A 23,950-nucleotide genomic window follows, 5' to 3' on the forward strand; every position below is an offset into this window, starting at 1 on the left:
TCAGGCCCAGTAGAGCGTTTTATACATTGGATGGAAAGCCAGATATATTTAACCATTGGCTCCTTGACTCACCTGACTTACATTGACATAGAAACATGTTTGTGGGAGTTGAATCTGTAGCGCTAAAGTAAGGAGTATGGAGTAACTATTTAAGATTCAGCACTACACAAGGAGTGTGTTGACCTGGTGGTATTGTGTCAATATATGTTGTATTTTATAATGTATATGTTGGCATATACAGGAAAGACAAACTGTTTTGTGCTTGTGAAATCAGATGTGCTGTAATGAAAAAATAACTAAATAACAACAAAAACCAAAGTGTGAGAAACTGTAGCACTATGTGAATAGGCTGGTGTTTTTAAAGGTGGATACAAAACAACCTTTGCTTGCCCTCCAGGGCAGGTTTTATGTTTTTCACAGGTTTTGTGCAGCATCATATCACAAATCCAAAAGGGCACTATTAATTTTGATACTGAAAAGGGCAGGGACTCAGAAATCTACAAGTGTTTCTGTCTACCTTTCTACCGTGAATGAAAAAAATGCAAATAAAAAAGCCTGAGTGCTGCTGGTTGGAAAGAAAGCGTGAAAGTCAAGTGAAAAAATAAAGCAATAAAATTGCAAATCAAACAAAGATCCAGTGTTTTATTAAATTGTCACCTGTTTGCTGGAAAACAAATTGAGAAACGTTTGACTGTAACATCGTACAACGTTCTCAGGAATGATCATGACATTATGCTTGATGTTTATTTAAAGTTGCAGTCAATTTTCCCCAATTTGTCCCCCACAGAATGGGCCTAAATGAAAGCACAAGGCAGCAAACAGTGCACAATATTGCTCTGAAAGAGCACAGCTGATCAATGCCCGAGCTCTGCTGATAAAAGAGAAGCTTAACTCCCAGAACCGACTGCTAGAATGGAATTCAATTGAAACAGTGGAATGTGAGAAGGACACGTTGGTTTGATAAGCTAATGAAGATTGAAGTTCAGACGCATCTGTATTTCATTACGCCACATTCAGAGCCCAAATCGCATTTTGGGGCGGCACAGTGGAGTGACTCCAGCTGCAGGTTTTGCGGCGCAATAATCTCACAGGCCCTGGTGCAATCAAAGAACAATGGGGTGCTCCACAACTCCCCGCGAACAAAAAAAAAAAATTACAGCCATCAGTCAATCTCAGGGGCCCATATGCTCTGTATAGTTTCAGAGCTCAATGTCAGTGGCAATGGAAATTTTTCAGCATTCGTCACCAGCAAAATTATGCTTAGTCTTTCCTATCCACCAGCGATGATGAGCCCGCCTAGGTGTAATGCTGAAATAGGCAGATATTTACGTCACATATGTAAGCTATGATGGTAAAGGAATATGGCTATTTCGTCCTTCATATGAAGGAACATTCACACAGCACATCCCATGATAAAAATTTCATATGCGCACTCATCTGAAGATATTGGTAATACAAGTATATATGACACTGGGCCAGAACTCAGAGAACACCTTTCTTTTATTTAGTTCTTTCCCAGTTAAAGCAGACATTACGCTACTTATTTTGTCCTGAGGAGATTTGAAAGTAAATAATCTGATGCTTGCCTAAACAAAGATAAGAGACTTCCATTTAAAATAAAATATTAAAATAACCTGTTAGACTTCTATAAGTGTTTCAAATAAACAGTACTCTCATCTCTGGAAGAGAGTTTAAAAAAGTAAAGCTCCAATCTTTCTTCGGTTCTGAAAATAAATAAATCACAAATGTTTGAGACTATCCCTAAAGTCTGAGAAGATGCTGGGGGTCTGAAAGAATGTTAAACTCTCAAGACATCATTACTGATAAAAGGAAATACAACAATACCAACTCTACAAATCAAACATTGGGTTTGGACGCCAGAGAGCTCTACACCACTGAATGAGTCTGAGATATTTTGTGAGAAGCAAAAATTTCTTAGGGTGCTTTCACACATTTCTTGTTTGGTCCTGATTTTCAGACTTTTCTGTTTGATATCACCAAAAATAGCAGGTTTGAGGGGTGCCTCTGCCCACGTTACTGACCAAAGGACCAAAATTTGACCAAAAGAGGTGGTCTTGGTCTGACCAAACGAAGGCCCTTTTGGTGTGCAGTGTGAAAACACTTATTTGGACGGTTCAGGCTTTTAGACCAATTACAGGAAGTTGAGGCAGTATAAATGACAAACATGGATGTGACCAGGTGATATACTCCCTGCATTCATTTGAAAAAAAGAGTTGAAGATATAAAAAAAATACTTAATCTGCTGTAAATTCATTACCACAAACACATAATGCTGCCTTGATTGAAAACTCCATTATAAACACCATCACAGTACATAGTTCATTCATTCATTCATTATCTATAACCGCCTTTCCAGTTCAGGGTCACAGTGGGTCCGGAGCCTACCTGGAATCACTGGGCGCAAGGCGGGAACACACCCTGACAGTCCTTCATAGGGCAACACACACTCACACATTCATTCACACACTCACACCTATGGAGACTTTTGAGCTGCCAATCCACCTACCAACGTGTGGTTTTTGGACCATGGGAGGAAACCGGAGCACCCGGAGGAAACCCATGCTGACACAGGGAGAACACACCAAACTCCTCACTGACAGTTACCTGGAGCCGGACTTGAACCTACAATCTCCAGGTCCCTGGAGCGGTGTGAATGCGAAACTACCTGCTGTGCCACCGTGCCCTACACTACATAGTATATTATAAAAATAATAAATAAATAAAATAATACTACATCATTATCTGAAGGGCACTCAGTAATCTAGAATGTGCAGATAGGTTTGATTTCAAACACAGCCACCACTGCCATCAGCCTGGGCAACAAGTTTAACCATTTAAAGCCTATGTTGACGTTTACGGGGAACTGCTGTTCTTGTTTATGTTCAGAAGCTTTACATCTTTTATGGTGGAATGGTATGTTTCAGGAGAAAAATGACTGTTTGTACATGGCTGAAGTTTAACTTGCCTCTAAGTTTTTATTCACTCTTTGAATTACCACAGAAACTCATTTGTAACTCAAGTCTTGTAGCAATTTTGGTCAGTGTTTACATTCATGTAGTTAGCACTCTCCCTAATTTAAAGTCATTTCAACATTAAGTCATTTGGAACAGCAAAAATAAGTCAGTATTACCCACATATTGTGCAGGCATGGAGCAACATCTTTTTTGTTCACGCTTTTCAAATTTGAAGGTCTCATGTCTAAACACCTAAAGATGTTTTTTCTTGTCTGGGGCTCAGTGAGGGAAACAGAGGGAGAAAGGCTAAAATATTTGACAGAGACCCTTTATCCACACAGGGCAGCGTCCTCTGAATTTTAGAAAAAAAGTGTTTTTTTAATAAATTGTTAAAATTGCCTTTAAGGTGGAACCAAAATGCAAATAATTATTCTAAACAGTAAATAAAAAGTAGAATAAGCCTAGCACAAATGTGTGCATTTGTGTCTTACATAAGACAAATCATGATTTAAGACACAAAAGACATTGAAGTGTAATTCATTCATTCATTCATTGTCTGTAACCACAGACGGAGCCTACCTGGAATCACTAGGCACAAGGCTGGAACACACACTGGAGGGGGCGCCAGTCCTTCACGGGGCAACACATACACACACACTGAATTTCACACCTACGGACACTTCTGAGTCGCCAATCCACCTACCAACGTGTGTTTTTGGACTGTGGGAGGAAACCGGAGCATTGAAGTGTAATAAATATTAGAAGTTAATCTGTTCATTCAGATACACAGCCCTTAGCAGGCCAATCATTGTGGGAAGACCCAACCAATGTACATTATCCTTTAGTCCATTTACTAAATTGCAGTGGAAAACCAAAAACTACAACAAAACAGGAAACAGGTTCAGACTATTTTCTGGCCTTTCATAGACAAAATTTGGCAGGGTAGAAATATATCCCTGCAGATTTACTGACAAACTGAGGTAAGTGTACTGAAAAAGAATAGTAGCCATAAGAAAAGCCAAGGGTGGACACTAAATACTGTACAATTATATTATATTTAGTTATTAAGGTTCAAGTGTAATTTTCTGCCTTTTTCACAGTGCTGAAAGATTAATCACTTGTACTTAACTACAGGGAGTTAAATGAATAGAGTGTGGTCTGTAGCTTATGTACTGTACAATACATGCATACGAGCAGAATGAATTTATATGTCAGTGCATATTTAAGCTCCTGAGGCAAATCTGGCCATTATGCTGATTAAACTAAAACAGCCATAGGAAAAAAAAAAAAGGTGTCAGTAATCACTTTGTCTGATAGCCGTCCAGATCCAACACATCCTTTCCATCTGATTTCCAGCTCTAATCTCCCCAAATAGACTCTTCTCTGCGTTTGATGTGTATTACAGCCAGAGATAAAATAAATAAATCAAATAATGAATTTTTCACAACTGCTTCTGACACGGCAGCCCATTCATTTGCATCGCTCTGGAGTTAGGCGTATAAAACAATTACACCTGTAATCTATTTTCAAAGGAACTAAACTGTCTTTTCAATTAAGGTTATTATTCCTCAAACCCTAATGAAGCCTCCACATGGGCAGCCATTTAATACAAGCCCTGTTTGACAGGAAGCAAATGGAATTGAATTTTCCTAGCTTCCATAAAGAGTGGAACCTGGCCCAGCTTAAATGCTTTACCAAAGGAACTCGCCTTAGGAGGAATAAAAATATCACAGAGGCACAGGTCACTATAATTAAAGGAATTCAATTAAAGCTTTTTGAGCTGCTACCTAATAAGATTGCCACCACTATTCCCATTTTATTGGCAAATTAATGTCAGCTCAAGTCAGTGATGGGATAATTCCTCGGTACAGCTCTACAGGTGTACAGGTCAATTATATTTATATCGGAGCAAGAAACCTTGTATCTCTGTATAAGCAAGTTTAAAAGAGAAGGAAAAAATGTGCTATGAATTTTCAGTAGACATTAATGCATTTAGATTTCATTGTAAGGATTTTTCTATAAACAACGTAGAAATATTCTCAAACTAAATGGAGGTTGTATTAGTAATCAAAGCTGCAACTAACAATTTATTTTATTGTTGATTAATCTGTTCACAATTTTTTTTTTTCGTCTAAACTTACGGCACTTTTTAGTTCTACAGTCTGTAGTACATCTGTTGCTCTGAATACTTACTGTTAGCTGCCTTCCACACTTCTTCAATGCTCAGGAACCTCACAGGAGCACCACAGAGCAGGTATGACTGGGAAGGATCATTGTCAGCGCTGCAGTGACACTGACATAGTGGTGGTGTGTTGTGCTGATTCACACATATGGGCACAACATGCACTAACACACTACCACCACATGAGTGTCACTGCAGCACTGAGAATCATACCTGCTCTGTGGTGGCCTGGTGGGGGTCCTGATCATTGATGAATAGAGTGAAATAGAGATAAATATAAAAGTATGATGAGTAATAAATGGACTACACTCTGTAACTGTAGAACTACAAAGTGCTATTGATAATATAATAATGGTGAATGGAGACACAGAGCTGGTCATTGTATATATATATATATATATATATATATATATATATATATATATATATATTATCAAAGGATATCAAAAGGGGGACACACCCCTCTCTAGTCAAACAAGTTATAAACAAAGGAATATTGCCAGAATCAGCCTGTGGAGGCAGCAGATAAGTCTCTAGGCAGGTGAGAAAAGAAGCCAATGGGTTCATCATTGCATCAGACACAAGGGCTACTGCATCATAAAAGCTGTGCATTTGAATGATGCGTGTGAAGATTATTGACAGCTATTTTTATAATAGAGTTTCATTCATTTTTATTAATTAGTTGTTGCAGCCCTATAGTGTCACTACTAAATAAATAAATAAACTATCCAAATCCAGCAAATAGACTGCAATCATGCAGTAAAACGTATCTTTGTATAAAACCAAAAATACATAAATTATTTCACCAGGGGGCATCCAAAATATTGCATAACATTTTAAGCTCTACTTACACACTATCTTTTTTTTTTTTATCACTCAAAGATATTGAAGTGCTAATGAAGTGCTTTGGTGTAGCTCATATTTCAGATTTCAGTTTGTGTTGGTGTGAGAAATGGACTTGTCCATCATTTTAAAATATGGAAGAGGAGGTCCCTGGCCGTTCCAACTATAGCAAGACACTGTATCACAACATGGGACGATCAATAAATGTGATGTAGCAGAGAGCAGTCAATCTGCAGGATATGGGAGAGAAGGCAATGCAGAATATTGATGTTAAAAAAAAAAGAAGAAGAAAACACACTGTCCGCCAAGTGCTTCTTCTTCTTCAGTTTTTTTTCCCCCAGACTGAACAGCCATTTGATCTGCCCATCCGGGGGAGGAGGGGGATGCAAAACATTAAGGAGAATATTAAGAAGATATTAGAGAAAATATGATCCATTCCCTGAGCATATGTGATGTTTTAATGTGCTTTTACCACAGCAGAAACAAGGCTCTTTTGAGGATCTGGTGAGTCATTTTTGATGATGGTCTTTAATTATAACATGGAAAAAAAAATTAAAGGAAAAAGCACTGATGGAGCTAGAAGAGCAGAAGCTGACACTTCCTGAGTGCATCTAAGTACTTTCAGAGATGCTTGGGAAATGAGCTGGCACTTTTTCTTTTTTTTTTTTTTTTTTAAAGCCAGCATTTTGCTTATCATGAAAGGTGAATGGAAATTAAAGCAAGACATTCATTCATTCATTCATTATCTGTAACCCTTATCCAGTTCGGGGTCGCGGTAGGTCCAGAGCCTACCTGGAATCATTGGGCACGAGGCAGGAATACACCCTGGAAGGGGCGCCAGTCCTTCACAGGGCTAAAGGAAGACATTAATAACTAAAATACTTGGCTGTGGTTCACCTCAAGTTGCTCAAGGCTGATTTTAACTGAGCGCTCCACTACTAGTGGTCATGGGCCCCTCTGTTAACAGTAAAATAAATACTGAGGGGGGTAACCATTTCATCCTGTTCACTGGGCGCAAAGTAGGAACATACTTTGGGGAGCCAATCCATCACAGGGCACTACACATGTATTTACTCACACCTACAGTTTTGAATGGTCAATACAACTACAAATGTGCATATTCATTTATTTATTTATTTTCGACTGTTGGAAGAAACCAGAACACCAAGAGAAAAAAATAAATAGATAATAATGATAATAATTATTATTATATATTTTCTGAAAAACATGTTTACACACAACTTGGGTATAAAGACTGACCTGGAAATATAGCCTAGCTTTGAAAAAAAGAACACATTGAAAAAAGCACAATATCTAGAAAAAATGAAGGTCATTCACATCTCCAGTTCTTGCTGACAACTGCACTGATTCACAGGGATATGAGGAATATGATTTTACTGAGGTAAAAATCCAGCTGACAGTAAACTGAGCTGAAAGGCTCATTCAAGCTGAAGCACCGCACCGTACAGTAGGCTAGATTAACGGCCATCTCGTCTCGCCTGCTTCCGCGCCACATACCTGCCATCTTTAAACCGCCGCAACGTCTGAAATACAGTGCCGGTGACATTATAAATTCGGCTAATCCTCAGGTCGTTTGTCATTTGCTTGCTAATCACATGCTTTGCCGTATCTGCTTGTCTCAAAGCGCCACTCCACTCCACGGGCATATCTGACACTGAGCTTTCGTCTTTTCCCTAAAGGAACATTTTGCCGCAAAACGCTAACACTGCTAATAATGAAGGGAAAGCCAGGCAGGCCTGATAGTGTTCTGCCTGCTAAAATTATTCATGCTGACTCCTTGCGCTGTCTTTCATTCATTGTTAGCCCCGTTAGCGTCCTTGTGTGTCGTGTACCTTTTAAGGACCTGTCCCTATCCGTAATGCTAGGTTGGTCTGCCTTTACATTTTCAGCATTTGTCAGACCACTTTATTAAGAGCTGTAATCAAGTTACAGATGTAAGCAAATACAGTGTTTGCAGTCATCCCAAGGGCTGTTATGGGTGTAGCATGGTGAGCTTACCCAAGTCTTTGGGTCTTACGCCAACTTTGTCTGCAGTGGCACACATTCTTAAAGGCAGAGGATATATTCTTTAGACATATCAAATTCATGTAGCATGCTCGTAATACGCATCCAATAAGCTTCTTATCAGCATTACATGGGTTTCTTTCCCCCTGAGTTGAGGGCTTCACCATCAAAACTGCCGTCATGAATTCTTAACGTGGCTATGCCAGTAAAAAGGTAAGGGTTCCCTCTCAGCAAGAGCCAGGTATTCAGAGCACGCAAAGCAAACAGTAACAAGATTAAGCAACTACATTAACGTTTCTAATGAATCTGTAATCATTTCCGATGTGCAATCCTGATTTAAAAGGCACTCGCCTTTAATACAATATTCATCATGGCCCTGGTTCCTCAGAGCAAGCCAGGTCTTTAATCCAATAGCAGCAGTATTGAACTAGTTAAAGCTCTCTGAAATGAATCTCAACGCACATCTGGCGGCTGGCGGCACTGGTTCCACGGCGCCGACTTTGATGAAAACACTGATTTGATCCCCATAGCCCAGATTGCATTTGACAAGCAACACGACACCGCCAGGGCGCCGATACCGTCCGAGAATATTGACGACCGAGCCGTAGGGGAAAGGGCGGCCATCTTGCTCCTGTTTGCTCCTCATTACATGTGTATCAAATGAAATGAATGAAAGCCCTGACGCGCCCTTGAAAACAAGCCTGGCCAAGAGAGGTAATTAGACCAAGGCTGACCTCCTTTGGGACCTCGGTGGATCTTGTCCATGCTGTATGTGTCCAGAGGAGTGACCACGCTGGCGCTGGTCTTGGCCTCTGCATCCTGCTTGCTGACGCCATTCTCATACAGCTGAGCCTCTGCTGGCTTCAGGTGCCATGTCAGGCCAAACAAGTGAACGGCTGTGGGGAAAAACAGAGATGACAGATAAGGCCTTTTGGATAAACACAACTTGGAAAGGTCCCAACAGACTATAAACAGACTTGGTAAGAAACTGTAGATGACTGTTTTTGATGAATGGGTGGGTAGACAGAAGGACGACAGGTAGTGAGATAGATAATTAAAATTTACTGAACATACTAAAAGATGTACACTGAACAATCACTAGACTAGGAATTGTCTAATTTATCAGCTCCATTGACCATGCAGGAAAACTTTGCATACTTTCTTATCCCCATTTCACCCTGCTCTTCAATGGTTAGGACCCCCACAGAGTATGTATGATTTGGGTGGTGGATCATTCTCAGCACTTCAATGAGACTGATGCGAAGGTGGTGTGTTAGAGTGTGTTGCGCTGATACAAGTGGATCAGGCACAGCAGTGGTGCTCAAGTTTTTAAACACTGTGTCCACTCACTGTCAAATCTGTTAGACACACCTACGTTACTGGTCTACCTTGTGTTGGTCTTTCTCTGGTCCCTAATCAGTGGACACAGGATGCTTCCCACAAGACTCAATTGGCTATATAGATATTTTTGTTTGGTCTACTATTCTCAATCCATCATATATATATTCATTCATTCATTATCTGTAACTGCTTATCCAGTTCAGGGTCGCGGTGGGTCCAGAGCCTACCTGGAATCATTGGGCGCAAGGCGGGAATACACCCTGGAGGGGGCGCCAGTCCTTCACAGGGCAACACACACACTCACATTCACTTACACACTCACACCTACGGACAATTTTGAGTCATATATGAGTCATATATGAGTCATATATATATATATATATAAAATAGTATTCACATGGATATTGTCTTCTTTTGATTATGTATCAGCTTCCATTCATCCAGGAAGGCTTTACACTAGATGTGGGAAAAATGCTGTAGAGGTTTGATGACATTCAGTCATGAGAACATTAGTGAGATCAAGTGCTGATGCTGGGTGATTAGTTCTGGATCACAGATGCTACTCGAACTCTTCCCGAAGGTAGAGGATAAGGCTCCAACACACCAGAGAATCTAGCTTCATTGCTCTTTATAGAGGCTTTAAACTCTTTTGGGCAACACCTGGCAGTGAGCATAGTGAATTTAGGCTCATGTGTAGCTGGTCCAGAGCCTCTTATTTAATCCCACGCTTTTCATCAGCTGTTGAACAGTGTACACATCTAAATTACACATATAATTAGTTTGAAAATCATGTTTTTCATAGTCTGATAGCTCTGAAACCTAAACAGGAGGCTAAAACAAGAGCAATGGACAGAAATTGGGCTAAAGGTCAGTTCATTTAACCCCTGCTTAAGACAATAGCTAAGACAATATCAAAATGCCAAGCTCTTGTATAACATTTCCAGTTCCAATTCATCACCCTTCATCAGCATTCAGAGCATGAGGAATGCCTCACTAAAAAAAAATATAATAAATAAATTTTGCGTGAAATTTCCATTTTAAATACCTCTCAGTTTGTATGCTTATTAAGGCGCAGTGTGACAGAGGTGAGCAATTAAGGCAGATCTTCTGAGGCTGACCTGGGGCACACATTAAATTGGTAACATATTCTTTTATGCATGACTAATGATCCTTTCAAAGAGTCTGTGATGTCCAAATTCCATATGGAGGTTTTCATATTTCCCCCTTCTACTTCTAAACAACAAGGGAAACCAGTGAGTCCCTTCTGTATTAATGTTTACCGTGAGAAACAATCAAAAGAAACGACACCGTAATGAGCACAGACCCACCTGCTGTCTCAGAAACTTTTAAACTGTTGCTGTCCACATTAAACAGAAAAGAAGTAATTGTGATTAATCATCAATCTGGGAAATTATAGAGCAAGGAGTTCCGGTAGTCACCTTCTAATTAAAAACGAAACGCGTCCAAGGCAAACAACAATTAGCAAAACTTATCATTAGCTGATAGATTTTTGTGGTTTACGCCTGGACAGAGACAGTTGTAGTGGCAGTAACTTACACCAAAGCCCAGAGATGGCCAACTATTCATTGAAGCTATTATGAGGGGAGGGGGATATAGAATCAAGTGAACACTACATAAAATTAAGTGACCTATAGGCAGGAACTAGCATAGGGTTTGAGTGAAAGGCAGAACCCATTAAAATCTTCATTTCATTTTGCAGGCAGGACACTGGGGGAGCATTTTAAAACTGTAGAATGGTTCAGTGACAAGAATATAATTGATGGTAAACTGTGTAGCGCAAACTAATAATCACTCTGTAAGTAAGGACATTTGACGATATTTTCTCTGTCTGGTCTGGAGCATTACTTCTTACCACTAAGAACACACACTATAAGTTGAGTTTTAAAGGGATTAGATTTCATATTCTGGTTAAAATTTTCATATAGATTTATGTGTATCCATTGTCACTGCAAGTCTGCATATCACAAGATGCCAGTTAATATTTATAAATAGAAAACAAACAAAAACATTCTAATTAAAATAAATTAATAAAATCTAACAGCAAGCTACAAATATATTTAGTTATTTAAGATGCATGACATCACAATGTAATTACAGCTTAGACTTAATGCATTACCAAAAGTCAGCTTTAGTTAAACAGCTTGTACTACCCTGACATGATATACGCTTTTTGTCAGTTCGAGAAAACTGACACTTTTGGTGTGTTTACAGCACCGTTGTGTGAAAGCACTGTTTAATGACAGGAACTGTTGAGGTACTGATATGAATTCTTATGCATCATCATTATCATTTCATATGCTACACTAGAATTATCTTAATGAAGAGCTACAACATAGGCAAGGAGTGTATCCGTTATAAAACTATGATGTTGTACATGATAACTAGGAAATATCTATATCACTACATGGATATTATTTGTGATTAAGATTTGTGATCACTAGATAACACAGAATATATCTGATGAGTTTAAGACATATCTAGATAATATCTGGTGCTCACCACATATAGAATCTGGTGCTCTAAAATGTATGTAGTGCTTACATAATTGTACAGAAGCTTACAAGTGGAGAAAACAAACAAAAAAATAAATATAAATATAGGGTCCATGTTGTTGCAGAGGCTCTGTAGCAAAACACATGCTAAACACGTTCACTTTTAGTAAGAAAAGATGGAACCGTTGTTGTCTTCAATGTAATATTGATAACATCTTATAACAGCCACTGCCCAGCTCCTCTTTGTAGTGACTTCCAGAAATATAAACATATACTTTCTGGATTAGTATTTGGGCCATTTGGATGGATGGAGAGAGAGAGAGAGACAGAAGGGTATTTAGGAGTGGTGGTGGGGAACTAATAAAAGCCCCCTTCCAGCCTGGAGAGAAGCTGGTTTACAGTCTGTCATCCATTTGCTTTGCTTTTTCTAGTGGAGATCATGTTCTGAACGACATCAAAGCTTCGTCGCATATTCCCCCCTGTCGTCCAGACGCACCCTTGTCATTGCCACAGCACAATGCCTGCTCAGAAAGAAGCTATCTCTCAGTCCCTGCTGATGATGAATACCTAATTAATCTCTAAACTAGTTCAAACCAATTTACATCCGCTTCCAAGCTCACCGCTCACAATCTGGCTTTGTGACAATGGGAAATGTCTAATGAGTTCCGGGGTTTGAGGCAGGTGTGGGCATTGGCTTGGAACATTCCCAGCCTCAACCTGCTTGTACAGCATGAGAGGTAAGTGATATGATGGCAGGGTATTCATATCATGATATATATATATATATATATATACATATACAGGGGTTGGACGATGAAACTGAAACACCTGTCATTTTAGTGTGGGAGGTTTCATGGCTAAATTGGAGCAGCCTGGTGGCCAATCTTCATTAACTGCACATTGCAGCAGTAAGAGCAGGGTGTGAAGGTTCAATTAGCAGAGGGTAAGAGCACAGTTTTCCTCAAAATATTGCAATGCACACAACATTATGGGTGACATACCAGAGTTCAAAAGAGGACAAATTGTTGGTGCATGTCTTGCTGGCGCATCTGTGATCAAGACAGCAAGTCTTTTTGATGTATAAAGAGCCACGGTATCCAGGGTAATGTCAGCGTACCACTAAGACACAAAACACATCTGGAGGAACCATTCTGGAGGACCATGTGCATCCAATGGTTCAAACGTTGTGTCCTGAAGGTGGTGCCGTGTATCAGGACGACAATGCACCAATACACACAGCAAGACTGGTGAAAGATTGGTTTGATGAACATGAAAGTGAAGTTGAACATCTCCCATGGCCTGCACAGTCACCAGATCTAAATATTATTGAGCCACTTTGGGGTGTTTTGGAGGAGAGAGTCAGGAAACGTTTTCCTCCACCAGCATCACGTAGTGACCTGGCCACTATCCTGCAAGAAGAATGGCTTAAAATCCCTCGGACCACTGTGCAGGACTTGTATATGTCATTCCCAAGACGAACTGACGCTGTATTGGCCGCAAAAGCAGGCCCTACACCATGCTAATAAATTATTGTGGTCTAAAACCAGGTGTTTCAATTTCATTGTCCAACCCCTGTATATATATCGTATTTTGTATATAATTTTTGTATTTTTGTATATTATTTTGTATACAATAATAACTACTTTGACTTTATTTGTGGTAATATCAGCTTCTACATTCTCTACTTTTCTCTCCTGCGGATGTAACAGCAATGAAGCCATAACATTTCAGTAAGGTCAGGTACTAATGTTGGGTTAATAGTTCTGGAACTCAAAACTCACTCCAACTTACTCCAGAGAATGTCATTTCACTGCTACACAACTCAATCCCTAAGGGAAATTAAGCCCCTCTAGCAAATGTTTGGGCATGATGACTTTAGACTTATGCATGGCTGATTCAGTGTCACATTTCATGCTTCTCTATGTAGATATACGTTGTGTAAGCCCAATTGAACATCTGCATCCACAATGGATGTACCTACAAGTAGCTGATATTCAGTAAATATAAGTGCACAAATACTGGATGTACATGACATCACAACTAATTGGATTTCCTGTAGCATAGCTCTGGACTGCATCTGCTGGCGTGAATGTAATGTTGCAAAACAATGCTGACATGCTATTGTAAATTAGAGGGTAGTTTACATGACATGGGGGCTTTAAAAAATGCAGGCATACTGCAAATTTCATTAAAAAAAATATAGTTTCCCATGTGGTGTAGCTGTAAGATTTTTTGCTCCATTGTAATGGAAGAATAATTGATTCTGTTTAATTAGATGGAAAATTTGTGCAACACCCTGGATAAAGAAATCACAGTATTCATAGATTTTGGTGATTAATTTATAAGGTCCTGCTGGACCTTATCTAACCTCTATAAATAAATAAAATATACAGACTAAATGATCATTGGGTCAGGAACCCCTACCTTGTATCTACACTGACTGTCCAGTATATCATCTTCACTGACCATACAAGAGCAATTTGTAGGTCTACAGTTACAGACTGTAGTCCATCTGTTTCTCTGCATACTTTCTTATCACCATCTCAGGCTGTTTCTAATGGTCAAAACCCCCACTGAACCCTCACAGAGCATGGTGCTGGATCACTGACTCACTGCACTGACACTGACGTTGTGTGGTGTGTTAACGTGTGTTGTGCTGGCATGAGTGGATCAGACACAGCAGGACTGCTAGAGATTTTTAAAGCCCTCAGTGTCACTGCTGGACCGAGAATAGCCCACCAACCAAAACCAACATGTGCTCTGTCCAGTGAGGAAGGACTAGGATGACTAACACAAACTGCGTAGAAACAGATGCTGTCTCCAACTTTACATCTACAAGGTCGACCAATGAGGTAGGTGTGTTGGACAGAGTGGATCATTGTGACTGCATCACTGATAATGATTTACCACCCAAATCACATCTGTTTTGTGTTGGTCCTGCGGGGCATCCTGAACCCTGAAGAGCAGGGTGAAATGGGGATAAGAAAGTATGCAGAGAAACAGGTGGACTGCAGTCTGTATGTAGAACTATAATGGACGATTAGTGTAAATACAAGAGGTGTTTGTTATCCAGTGTTTTAATTCAGGCTTTTGATAGGGATATACTTCCCTGTTTGCTGGAGAAACAGCTTTACTCTTCTAGGAAAGCTTCAGAAAAAAGGGAAAAAAAATAAAGGATGGAATATTTCAGTGAGGATTGGATTGCATTCGGCCACAAGAACATTAGTGAGGACACTGATGCTGGATAAAAAGCAATCTAGTGCTTGCAAGCTTATACCCCACTGCAGTGTCATAGCATTGGATACTTTTTTTTTTAATCCCAGTTTTCTCTCCAAGCATCAGATGTCATTTAATCACCCCCCTTAATTATGATTCTTGTGAGCCACCTTGTCAACTCTAGACAGCTCAGTGCACTAGAGGAGAACTGTAGCTGCCTAGATCAGCTACAAAAGTTAACAGACCCCAGTGCAAGTGCCATCCCACCCACCTAGAGGATGATGCCAGTTGTGCTGCCTTGGACTCCTGACTTCGGATGGCCTATGCCTAATTTTCTAGGAAGATAATACAAACTTAAGGTCTGTGACAGCAGTGGGCACACCTTATACATATGCACATAGAATATACAATATAATAACATTAGAAAGGCAAAAATGCTATATATGTGATGCTATGTTTTTACCATATAGCTCACAAACTGCACAGAATATAGAGAGAAAGGGAAACTGAGTATCCACGTTTTATTCACAGCTTGGAACTGGTTATCACCTCTGCCTTTGGGTTGGGTCAGAGTAATCAGAGCTATGCCAGTGGGCTTGTACTTTAACACTAGCTAAAAGCATCACTTGACTGGACGTGTGGCTAATGTCGACCTGTGACTAACCCGCATGCAGAAAAAAAGCAGAAACAGAGCGCTTGAATGCCTGTCAACTGCAAAAACCTCCATGAAAAATAAAGAGCACAGCAAGAACGTCTGCAGAAACCCAGCAGGTAAACCAATGCAGTTGTATTGATTGCAGACCATACATTTTTCTGATTCAAATTTTATGTGTCAAGGTAATATGAGCCAATTTATAAGCAAGTATTGACTGCTCTGCGCTGCAGTACACCTTTGTTTTGTCCTGCGTTAAGGTGTTTGCTGAATATTCATGAGCTGCACATACTGAGAAGCTGAGGACCAAGGGCTTGCTATTTTTGTCTGCACCTTCTCTTCACTCCATATTGCCAAAGAGATACAAACGTACACCTCATTTTCAGCGAGTAAACTTTCACAGTATGCTCTTGAATTGACACCCTATGAAAATGATTTAAAATGAATCAATAAAGCAATCGATTAATCAAACTATACATGCAGTTAGTTATATATCAGTCTTAAACAATATGTAAGCTACATCATTTTACGTTTATATGAAACATAACAAATAAAGCCGCATTTATATCAATAAAGACTCATTCCACCAATGATAGCTGCCGTAAATGCTGCTTGTTGTGAGTATTATAATAATTGATGCAAGCATTTAGATGTGCATGCAGGTTTTATAAAAATTTATACATTTTTCATGCCCTATTAAAGGGGATCTACAGTAAAGTTCAATGTTTTGCCAATATGTTTAGTAATAAAAGAAACATTAATTCATTCATTATCTGTAACTGCTTATCCAATTCAGGGTCGTGGTGGGTCCACAGCCTACCTGGAATCATTGGGCGCAAGGCGGGAATACACCCTGGAGGGGGCGCCAGTCCTTCACAGGGCTACACAGACACACACACACATTCACTCACACTTTTGAGTCACCAATCCACCTACCAACCAGTGTTTTTGGACTGTGGGAGGAAACCGGAGCACCCGGAGGAAACCCACACGGACACGGGGAGAACACACCAACTCCTCACAGACAGTCACCCGGAGCAGGAATCGAACCCACAACCTCCAGGCCCCTGGAGCTGTGTGACTGCGACACTACCTGCTGCACCACTGTGCCGCCCCAAAAGAAACATTAAAATGCAAAAATAATAATATATATATATATACATATATATTGTGTGACTATATTGCTTCAATTGATTTAAACAATTTCGCTTGGAATTTGAAGTGTATTTGAAGATATTACTTTGCTAAAATGTCCACATATTTTAGCCTAAAATCTAAACAGACATTTGAAAAGACATTTAGTGGAATTCATTCTGACACTGATTTTCATAAAAGCACCTGGAGCACGAGCAGCCAAACAGCTCCAAATCATCCACCACTATATTTTACCAAGAATAGCAGGGTTTTTCTTTTAATGTAGTCATCAACAGTCTAACCATATTACCATATTACAAAATTCCATTTGTAGTTCGACTGACATTTTGCAAAGTTCAGGTGCTGCATTCTGTGGCTTTTTTTTTTCCTGTGGATTTTGAAATTTGAAATGATTCAGATAAAGTTTGCACTTTTAAAACTGTTCAACTTCTCAGTATTTCTTGAAAGCTGACCCCAATTCACCTGGTAGATTTTAATCTGAATAATATTGTTGAGGCTGAGAGGAGTGCTATTTTAGCTTGGTAAATGAATCTGCCGAAGGAGTAGTCCATAGGACTGTATCTTGCAGCCCTACAGATTTCTGCAAATTGCTACAACATCCTGTGTGTGCTGGACTCATTGTGTGGTGTTTTAAATCTCCTTCCACTGGTTGTGCGTTTGTTCTTTCTCACATCATGTTTCAAGCAAAAGCCTTTTCTCCATATATGTAGGACTAGTTTGCCAGTGGCAAAGCACATAACTCCACACACTCCTTCTCTTTGACATGGACCTCCCCATAGACACACGCACATAACAGACACTTCCTTTTTCTCTCTGTTTCTCAAAACACATACGCATTCTCACATGCTCTCTTTCTCACACACACAAACACACACAAACTCTCTCACTGTTTCTCTCTCCTCCCACGCACACTCCCAAACACATATACTTGCACTTACCTCGCCTTGTCTGCATAATCCCTACAGCCATTAGTAGCTTTTATCTCTGTAAATGTTTTTTTTTTTTGTTTGCTGTTGATTAAGTTGAATATTTTCTATAAATATATGCAATTTTAATTCAACTTGTGCCTTATTATACATTGGATATTGACTGAAGCCAGTATGCTATTACTGAACTCTGACCGCTCAGAAATTAATTAATTTATTAAAATTCATTCATCCATTGTCTGTGACTGCTTCTTCAGTTGAGGGTCACATTGAATCTGGACCCTACCTGGGATCACTGGGCGAAAGGTAGAAACACACGCGGTAAAGTGTGCCAGTCCATCACAGGGCAGCACACTTTTGAAGAGCCAACCCACCTACCAACCTGTGTTATTAACAATGGTTAGACTGAGAAATGAATCCAGAGCACCCAGAGGAAACCTACACCGACACGGGAAGAACACACCAAACTCCTAAAAGACAGTCACCAGAAGTGTGTCTCAAACCCACAACCCCACGACCCTGGAGCTGTCCGACAGTGACCGTACCTGTTGCACCACTGTGGTGCCCATTATTAATATCATTAATTTCATTTTCAAAAAGTGGGATGTTTAATATCTGGACTTGTAATAATTGAATTGTATTTTTAAAAATAATCAGTAAATGTATGTATAATTTATAACACTATCTAGCACCTGCATTATTAATAATAATTTTTAAATTTTTATAGTTTTACTTTCCACATCCCTCCTGTCACTCTCAGGTGTCTCTGAGACCCTGCCTGATTTTAAACAGATCCTGAACGTCTGTGATGGAGGAAAAAAAAAAGACGGAGAAGGAGAGAGAGGTACCAAAAGAGAGATCTTCAGAGATGAGAGGCACCACACTTTTAAATAGTTCTATGATTCGTTTCATTCAGTTCAAACCCATTCACGGTGGTACCAATGTTTTTCAATGAAAATCCAGCCTTTAGAGGACAGATGACGTTTCATCTGAGAAAATACTCAATCGTATTATTATTCAATGCCCCACTGCCTACTTTATAATTTATAAAACTATTTGTGTGACAAAATTGTATTTCCTTCTATTTCCAAAATGCTACCTGACAATCTCTTTTGTTTGGTGGTGTGCTCATGGCATTCTGTCTATATTTTCTAAGTTTGAACAGCTCAAAAAATGGGTTTAAAGAAGCAGTTGGTGTTTTTCTCCAAGACACTCCTTCATGCTATGAAACAGCCATTGTAAATTCGCTGATTTCAGGTCAGTACTGTAAAAGTGAATTACACTCTCCAACTCAAGCAGAGCCCAGGTGTATAAATACCAAACCTTACCTAGTGTTCCTTTAAATCAGGAGACTAATAAGGTCAACCTATAACTTTCCGCCTTATGTTCCCGATGACCTGTTTGATTAAGGGTGCAGTGTGCTGGCTGCATAAATGTCTGCCCTATGAGTTTGGACACCTTTGCTCAGATGATATGTTTATCTATAGAATTCATTCCATTGCTGACATCATATATTATATTGTCAGTGAACACTGTTAACTGTTAGACTTTAAGAACACAGACTATGGTCAACACACAACTTGTATCATTTCCATTGAAAAGATGGAATAACACACTGAAGCAGCGGCACATGAGCTCAAGGTCACCACGCTCAGTGTCAAATGTCGGCCGTGAGGGTTATAAAGCTCCTTGCACTGGGTTGTGAAGCAATGGAACTGGGTTCTCCAGAGTCAAAAGAAGAACCATCTAATAGTTTTGGATAAATCAGAGTGGTATTTGTTTGTTATCCAACATCAACAACAGACATCCCCAATATTGGGTTTGAATGCCATCATATCCTTAAAGCTATGATCCAGCATCTGGTGTAAAGCCTTCCCAAAATAACAGAAGCTGGAGATATAAGGTTTGAGCCTGACCAATGATAGGCATCTTTCTGTCAGTAAATCCAAGTCTTGCTCTGCTGTAACCAGTGAGCTGTTTGATTAGGGGATATAAAATGACCTGTGAATCTTCGGTGCTTTTCCAGCTGACTGCATGCATGGAGCCATGCCATTTCAATGCATTTCAATGCATGTTAATCTCTGGCAGAAAAAAAAATCATTTTTGCATATACTTTGCTCATCATGGCAAACACACACCTAATTGAAAGAGAATTAATGACCTGAGTGACAGTCATGTGTGGAACTCCAACTCTGGAAATGCCTGTCTGCTGTGGCGCACTGGATTGTGAGCTCTTAATACTAGAATACAGGTGCTAATTCGCCTGGTTCCCACCTGAATGGAGCCACTTTCCCTTGCACGTGATCAGCAAGTGGGTTCAACACCTCCTTTTAATTTGATTTGCCTGTGTGTACGAAAACAGCGATCCATCAGCCAATAAATTAGGCTGCATAATTACCAGGCGCAGTAATGTTTACTTTGTCCTTTGCGAGACACAAACCTTTAATGCCTCCGTGTGGCTTTATCCACTTTTATTGCGCACTGATGCTTCAGCTAACCCCAATTTAGCCCCTGCACAAGCCACGAGTCTACTGCTAAATGCTTCCCGCTGCAGGCTCACATCATCATTCTATGCTTTTCCCTTTTTTCCCCCCCACTCCTCAGCAACACTGACCTTTGCTAGACCACTTAGGTGATGTTGTAAAGCAGTCACTTGAGCACGCTGGGAGAGGAATTAAGTTAAGATGGCTGGATTGCGTCTCATTGAGACAGGAGGGGGTAGGAAAAAGTGGGGGGAGGGGCTTGATGAGTCTACTTTTCCTCACTGTAAGCCAGACAGCTCCATAGAGGGCCCATTAGTTTGAGACAAGAGGGTCCAGTGTCATGTAGGCGATGGACTAACAGGAAAATGACAGCAGCGTGACACCTTTGGCTCGTCTCTTGAATCATGAGGACCAATGCTATTTTTAGACTTAATGAGCAAACCAAATTATGCACCCCAGGTCAAATCGCATGATGTTTTCTGAAGTGACAATGAGTACACATTATCTTGAGGAAAATAAATAAATAAATAAACACTTGACACAAATCAATGTTATTTTTTATGAGTGAGTGAGTGAATACGAGATCGAATGAGTGAGTGACATTGCATGTGTCTGAAACAACTGGAATGCTGTCTTACTGAGGATGTATTCTGAGGGAGGGAGGGAGGTGAGTCTGAATTGAATGTCTGAGGAAAATGCTGCCTGCTAAGGTTCTTCTGTTTGGCAGATTTTTGAAAGCTGCATAGAAGCATCTTAGACTTCGCAAAATTCTGTGTGAGCACGGTCAAAAGCAGCGTTCATTAGAACATTGTTAGTTTTGAAATTTGTGATACTTATATTTACACTGAAAATTAATATATAAAATAAATGATGGGTTTAAAGATTGCAGTAATTAAATAAATTAAATTATATATATATATATATTACTAATAATAGTATTGTTGACGTTGTGGTTTCGAGTCCCGCTCCGGATGACTGTCTGTGAGGAGTTTGGTGTGTTATCCCTGTGTCCGTGTGGGTTTCCTCCGGCTGCTCCGGTTTCCACCCACAGTCCAAAAACACACACTGGTAGTTGGATTGGCGACTCAAAAGTGTTCATAGGTGAGAGTGTTTAAGTGAATGTGTGTGTGTGTCGCCCTGTGAAAGACTGGCGCCCCCTCCAAGGTGTATTCCCGCCTTGCGCCCTGTGATTCCGTGTAGGCTCCAGACCTACCTTGACCCTGAACTGGATAAGAGGTTACAGACAATGAATTAATTAATTAATACTACTACTACTACTACTACTAATAATAATAATAATAATAGGCCTAGTTACTTAGGAATGAACATTTAAAGAGCAAATAGCTGCAAATCACAGCCATTTCTGCCAGTGAGCAGACGTTCTCATTGCTGCCTCCTCTTCATACATACTGTATTATTATTAAAATTTGATTCATTTTCGTTCTTAACATTTTATTTCAGTTAAAAACAGTAATGAATGTGTTGCTGATCACTTCTGATGGCAGTCAGCTCTCTGTATCCTAGCAATGTCGTGACATGTTGCTGCCTTGGAAGCGTGTCTCAAACGCGATTCCGTTACAGGTGCCTTCACGTCTAAATGCTGCCTTTTAAGGCACTAAGGAGAAAACACAGGCAACAAGGCATCAAGGTTTCTGCATTCTCTTTCAGACACAGTTGCTGTGTGACTGGTGAATGACTGTGTGATTATGTGAGTAAATGAGTTACAAGCCAGGTTAGTGTTAAGTTCATCTTAACATGGAGAGAGAGCGTGTTCAGTGTGATGCTCACTCTACCATTTAAGAAACGCTTTGCTCTAGCATGCTTTTGGGAAACCCAGCCCAGATCACTATGAGTGCGTGTGTTAACAAATGAGTGTGTGGAGGTGTGGCTATGTGAATGAATGAATGAATGAATGAATGAATGAATGCACATAAGTGAGTGATTATGTGAGAGAGTGAATTATAAGCCAGTGCTTTAAGGTACTTCAAATCTAAAAAAAAAGAGTGAATAGTACAAATTAGAGAAATTTGAAACCCAGATAATTGAGTTACTATAGGAACATTTGCATTCATAACCCTTAGAAGCCAAGATATTGTTATTATATGATTACACAGTTACATAATAATTCACATCTACAGCGAGAAGTGAGAATATTGGGTCAATGAGGCAAACTGGTTTATTTTTGTTATAAATTCATAAGGCTTGCATTCCAGATCAAAAGATGAATCTAAAGCACAGAATTTCAGTGCACTATTTTCCACACTTTATAAAGCAGACAGGAAATATGTCGTGTCTCCTTTTTCAATTTTAGTTGAAAATTGGTATTGAGGTTTTATAAACGTCTCTCCAAATAATTTGAAGACCACCGATTGGACAAGGCACTGTCCAGAGTGTTTCTGCCTTGTGCCATTGATTCTGAGTAAGCTCTGGACCCAGCTCACACATTAAGGGTTACATTCATTCTTTCATTGTCTGTAACCGCTTATCCAGTTCAGGGTCGCGGAAGGTCCGCAGCCTGCCCGGAATGGGTGCAAGACAGGAATACATCCTAGAGGGGACATCAGACCTTCACAGGGTCCACACACACACACTGGAGCACCTGGAGGAAACCCATACGGACACAGGAAGAACACTGAAAGGTTACAGAAAATGTATAAATAAATGAACGAACAAGTGAATGAATAAATGTACAATAAAAAAAAGTACAATTCATTATGCTGCTACCATTGTATGTTACATCATCAGTAAAGTGAAATTCAGCACCTAAAGAACTTTATACTCAGTCCAAAGAATTACTTTCCCCTGCATCACAGACATGGCGCGCTATGCAGTAATTCTCCTACTCCATGCAGTTCCCTAATAACTGTTATAACAAAAAAATAATCTTTAATCCATGTGCCCTTAAAAAAGTTTGTATCAGAATTCTTTCTGTTCTTCACTTCTGAAATGTTCTTTTGTGTTCTTTGGTGCTGCTTGGAAGTTTTCATCTTGTGTTCATTCTCGAGAAGTGGTTAGTACTGACACTTTCACCCCTACACTATTTGGACTGTGTCTAATTTCTTTAGATGTTATTTTGGGATTTTCTTCACAGCTTTAACAGTCCTACTGTCATCAGTTGCTGTGGTTTTCCTGGGATGGCCTAATTGTTGTGAACTGCTTACAGGCCCTGTACTTTCTTAAATCCCAATATATTCTACAGGGTTGTTTCTGGATTGTCTAGTTCAGCTATGATTCTTTTGGCTAGTTGTTTTTTTTTTTTTTTTCCCAGTGTATATTTTATTTTTACTTTGCAACCCCCAATGACCCCAACCCAGGCTACACAGTCACAACTCTTTTATGTGTCTCCCTGTAATGTAAACTGGAACATCCAAACAATCAAGTTACATGTCACTCATTTATACTAATGCAAAATGAAACCAAAAAAACAACACAACAAAACAATTATATGGCATATGATAAATATTGTCCAGAAATGAAAGCTGACACTGTATGCCTTTGTTTTCTGATGAGGAATGCATTTTCTATGGATATAAGAAAATGTATATATATATCTCATTGCTGCCCCACTTCTGCTTATTTCTGTTGTATATTTCCTGGATATACAGTGCTGTGCAAATGTTTTAGGCACATGAGAATATA

General features: G+C 39.7%; 1 protein-coding gene across 1 annotated transcript in view; it reads right to left on the minus strand.

Moving 5' to 3' along the window:
- LOC136674158 (teneurin-1-like) overlaps positions 1–23,950 on the minus strand; it is a 362,280-nt gene that overhangs the window by 169,412 nt on the left and 168,918 nt on the right. Inside the window, exon 6 of the mRNA XM_066650044.1 lies at positions 8,760–8,921. Within this exon, the coding sequence (XP_066506141.1) occupies positions 8,760–8,921 (162 nt within the window). The remainder of the gene's footprint in view (positions 1–8,759; positions 8,922–23,950) is intronic.

The sequence above is a fragment of the Hoplias malabaricus genome, chromosome 17 (genome assembly GCF_029633855.1).
Source record: "Hoplias malabaricus isolate fHopMal1 chromosome 17, fHopMal1.hap1, whole genome shotgun sequence".
Classification (NCBI taxonomy): domain Eukaryota; kingdom Metazoa; phylum Chordata; class Actinopteri; order Characiformes; family Erythrinidae; genus Hoplias; species Hoplias malabaricus.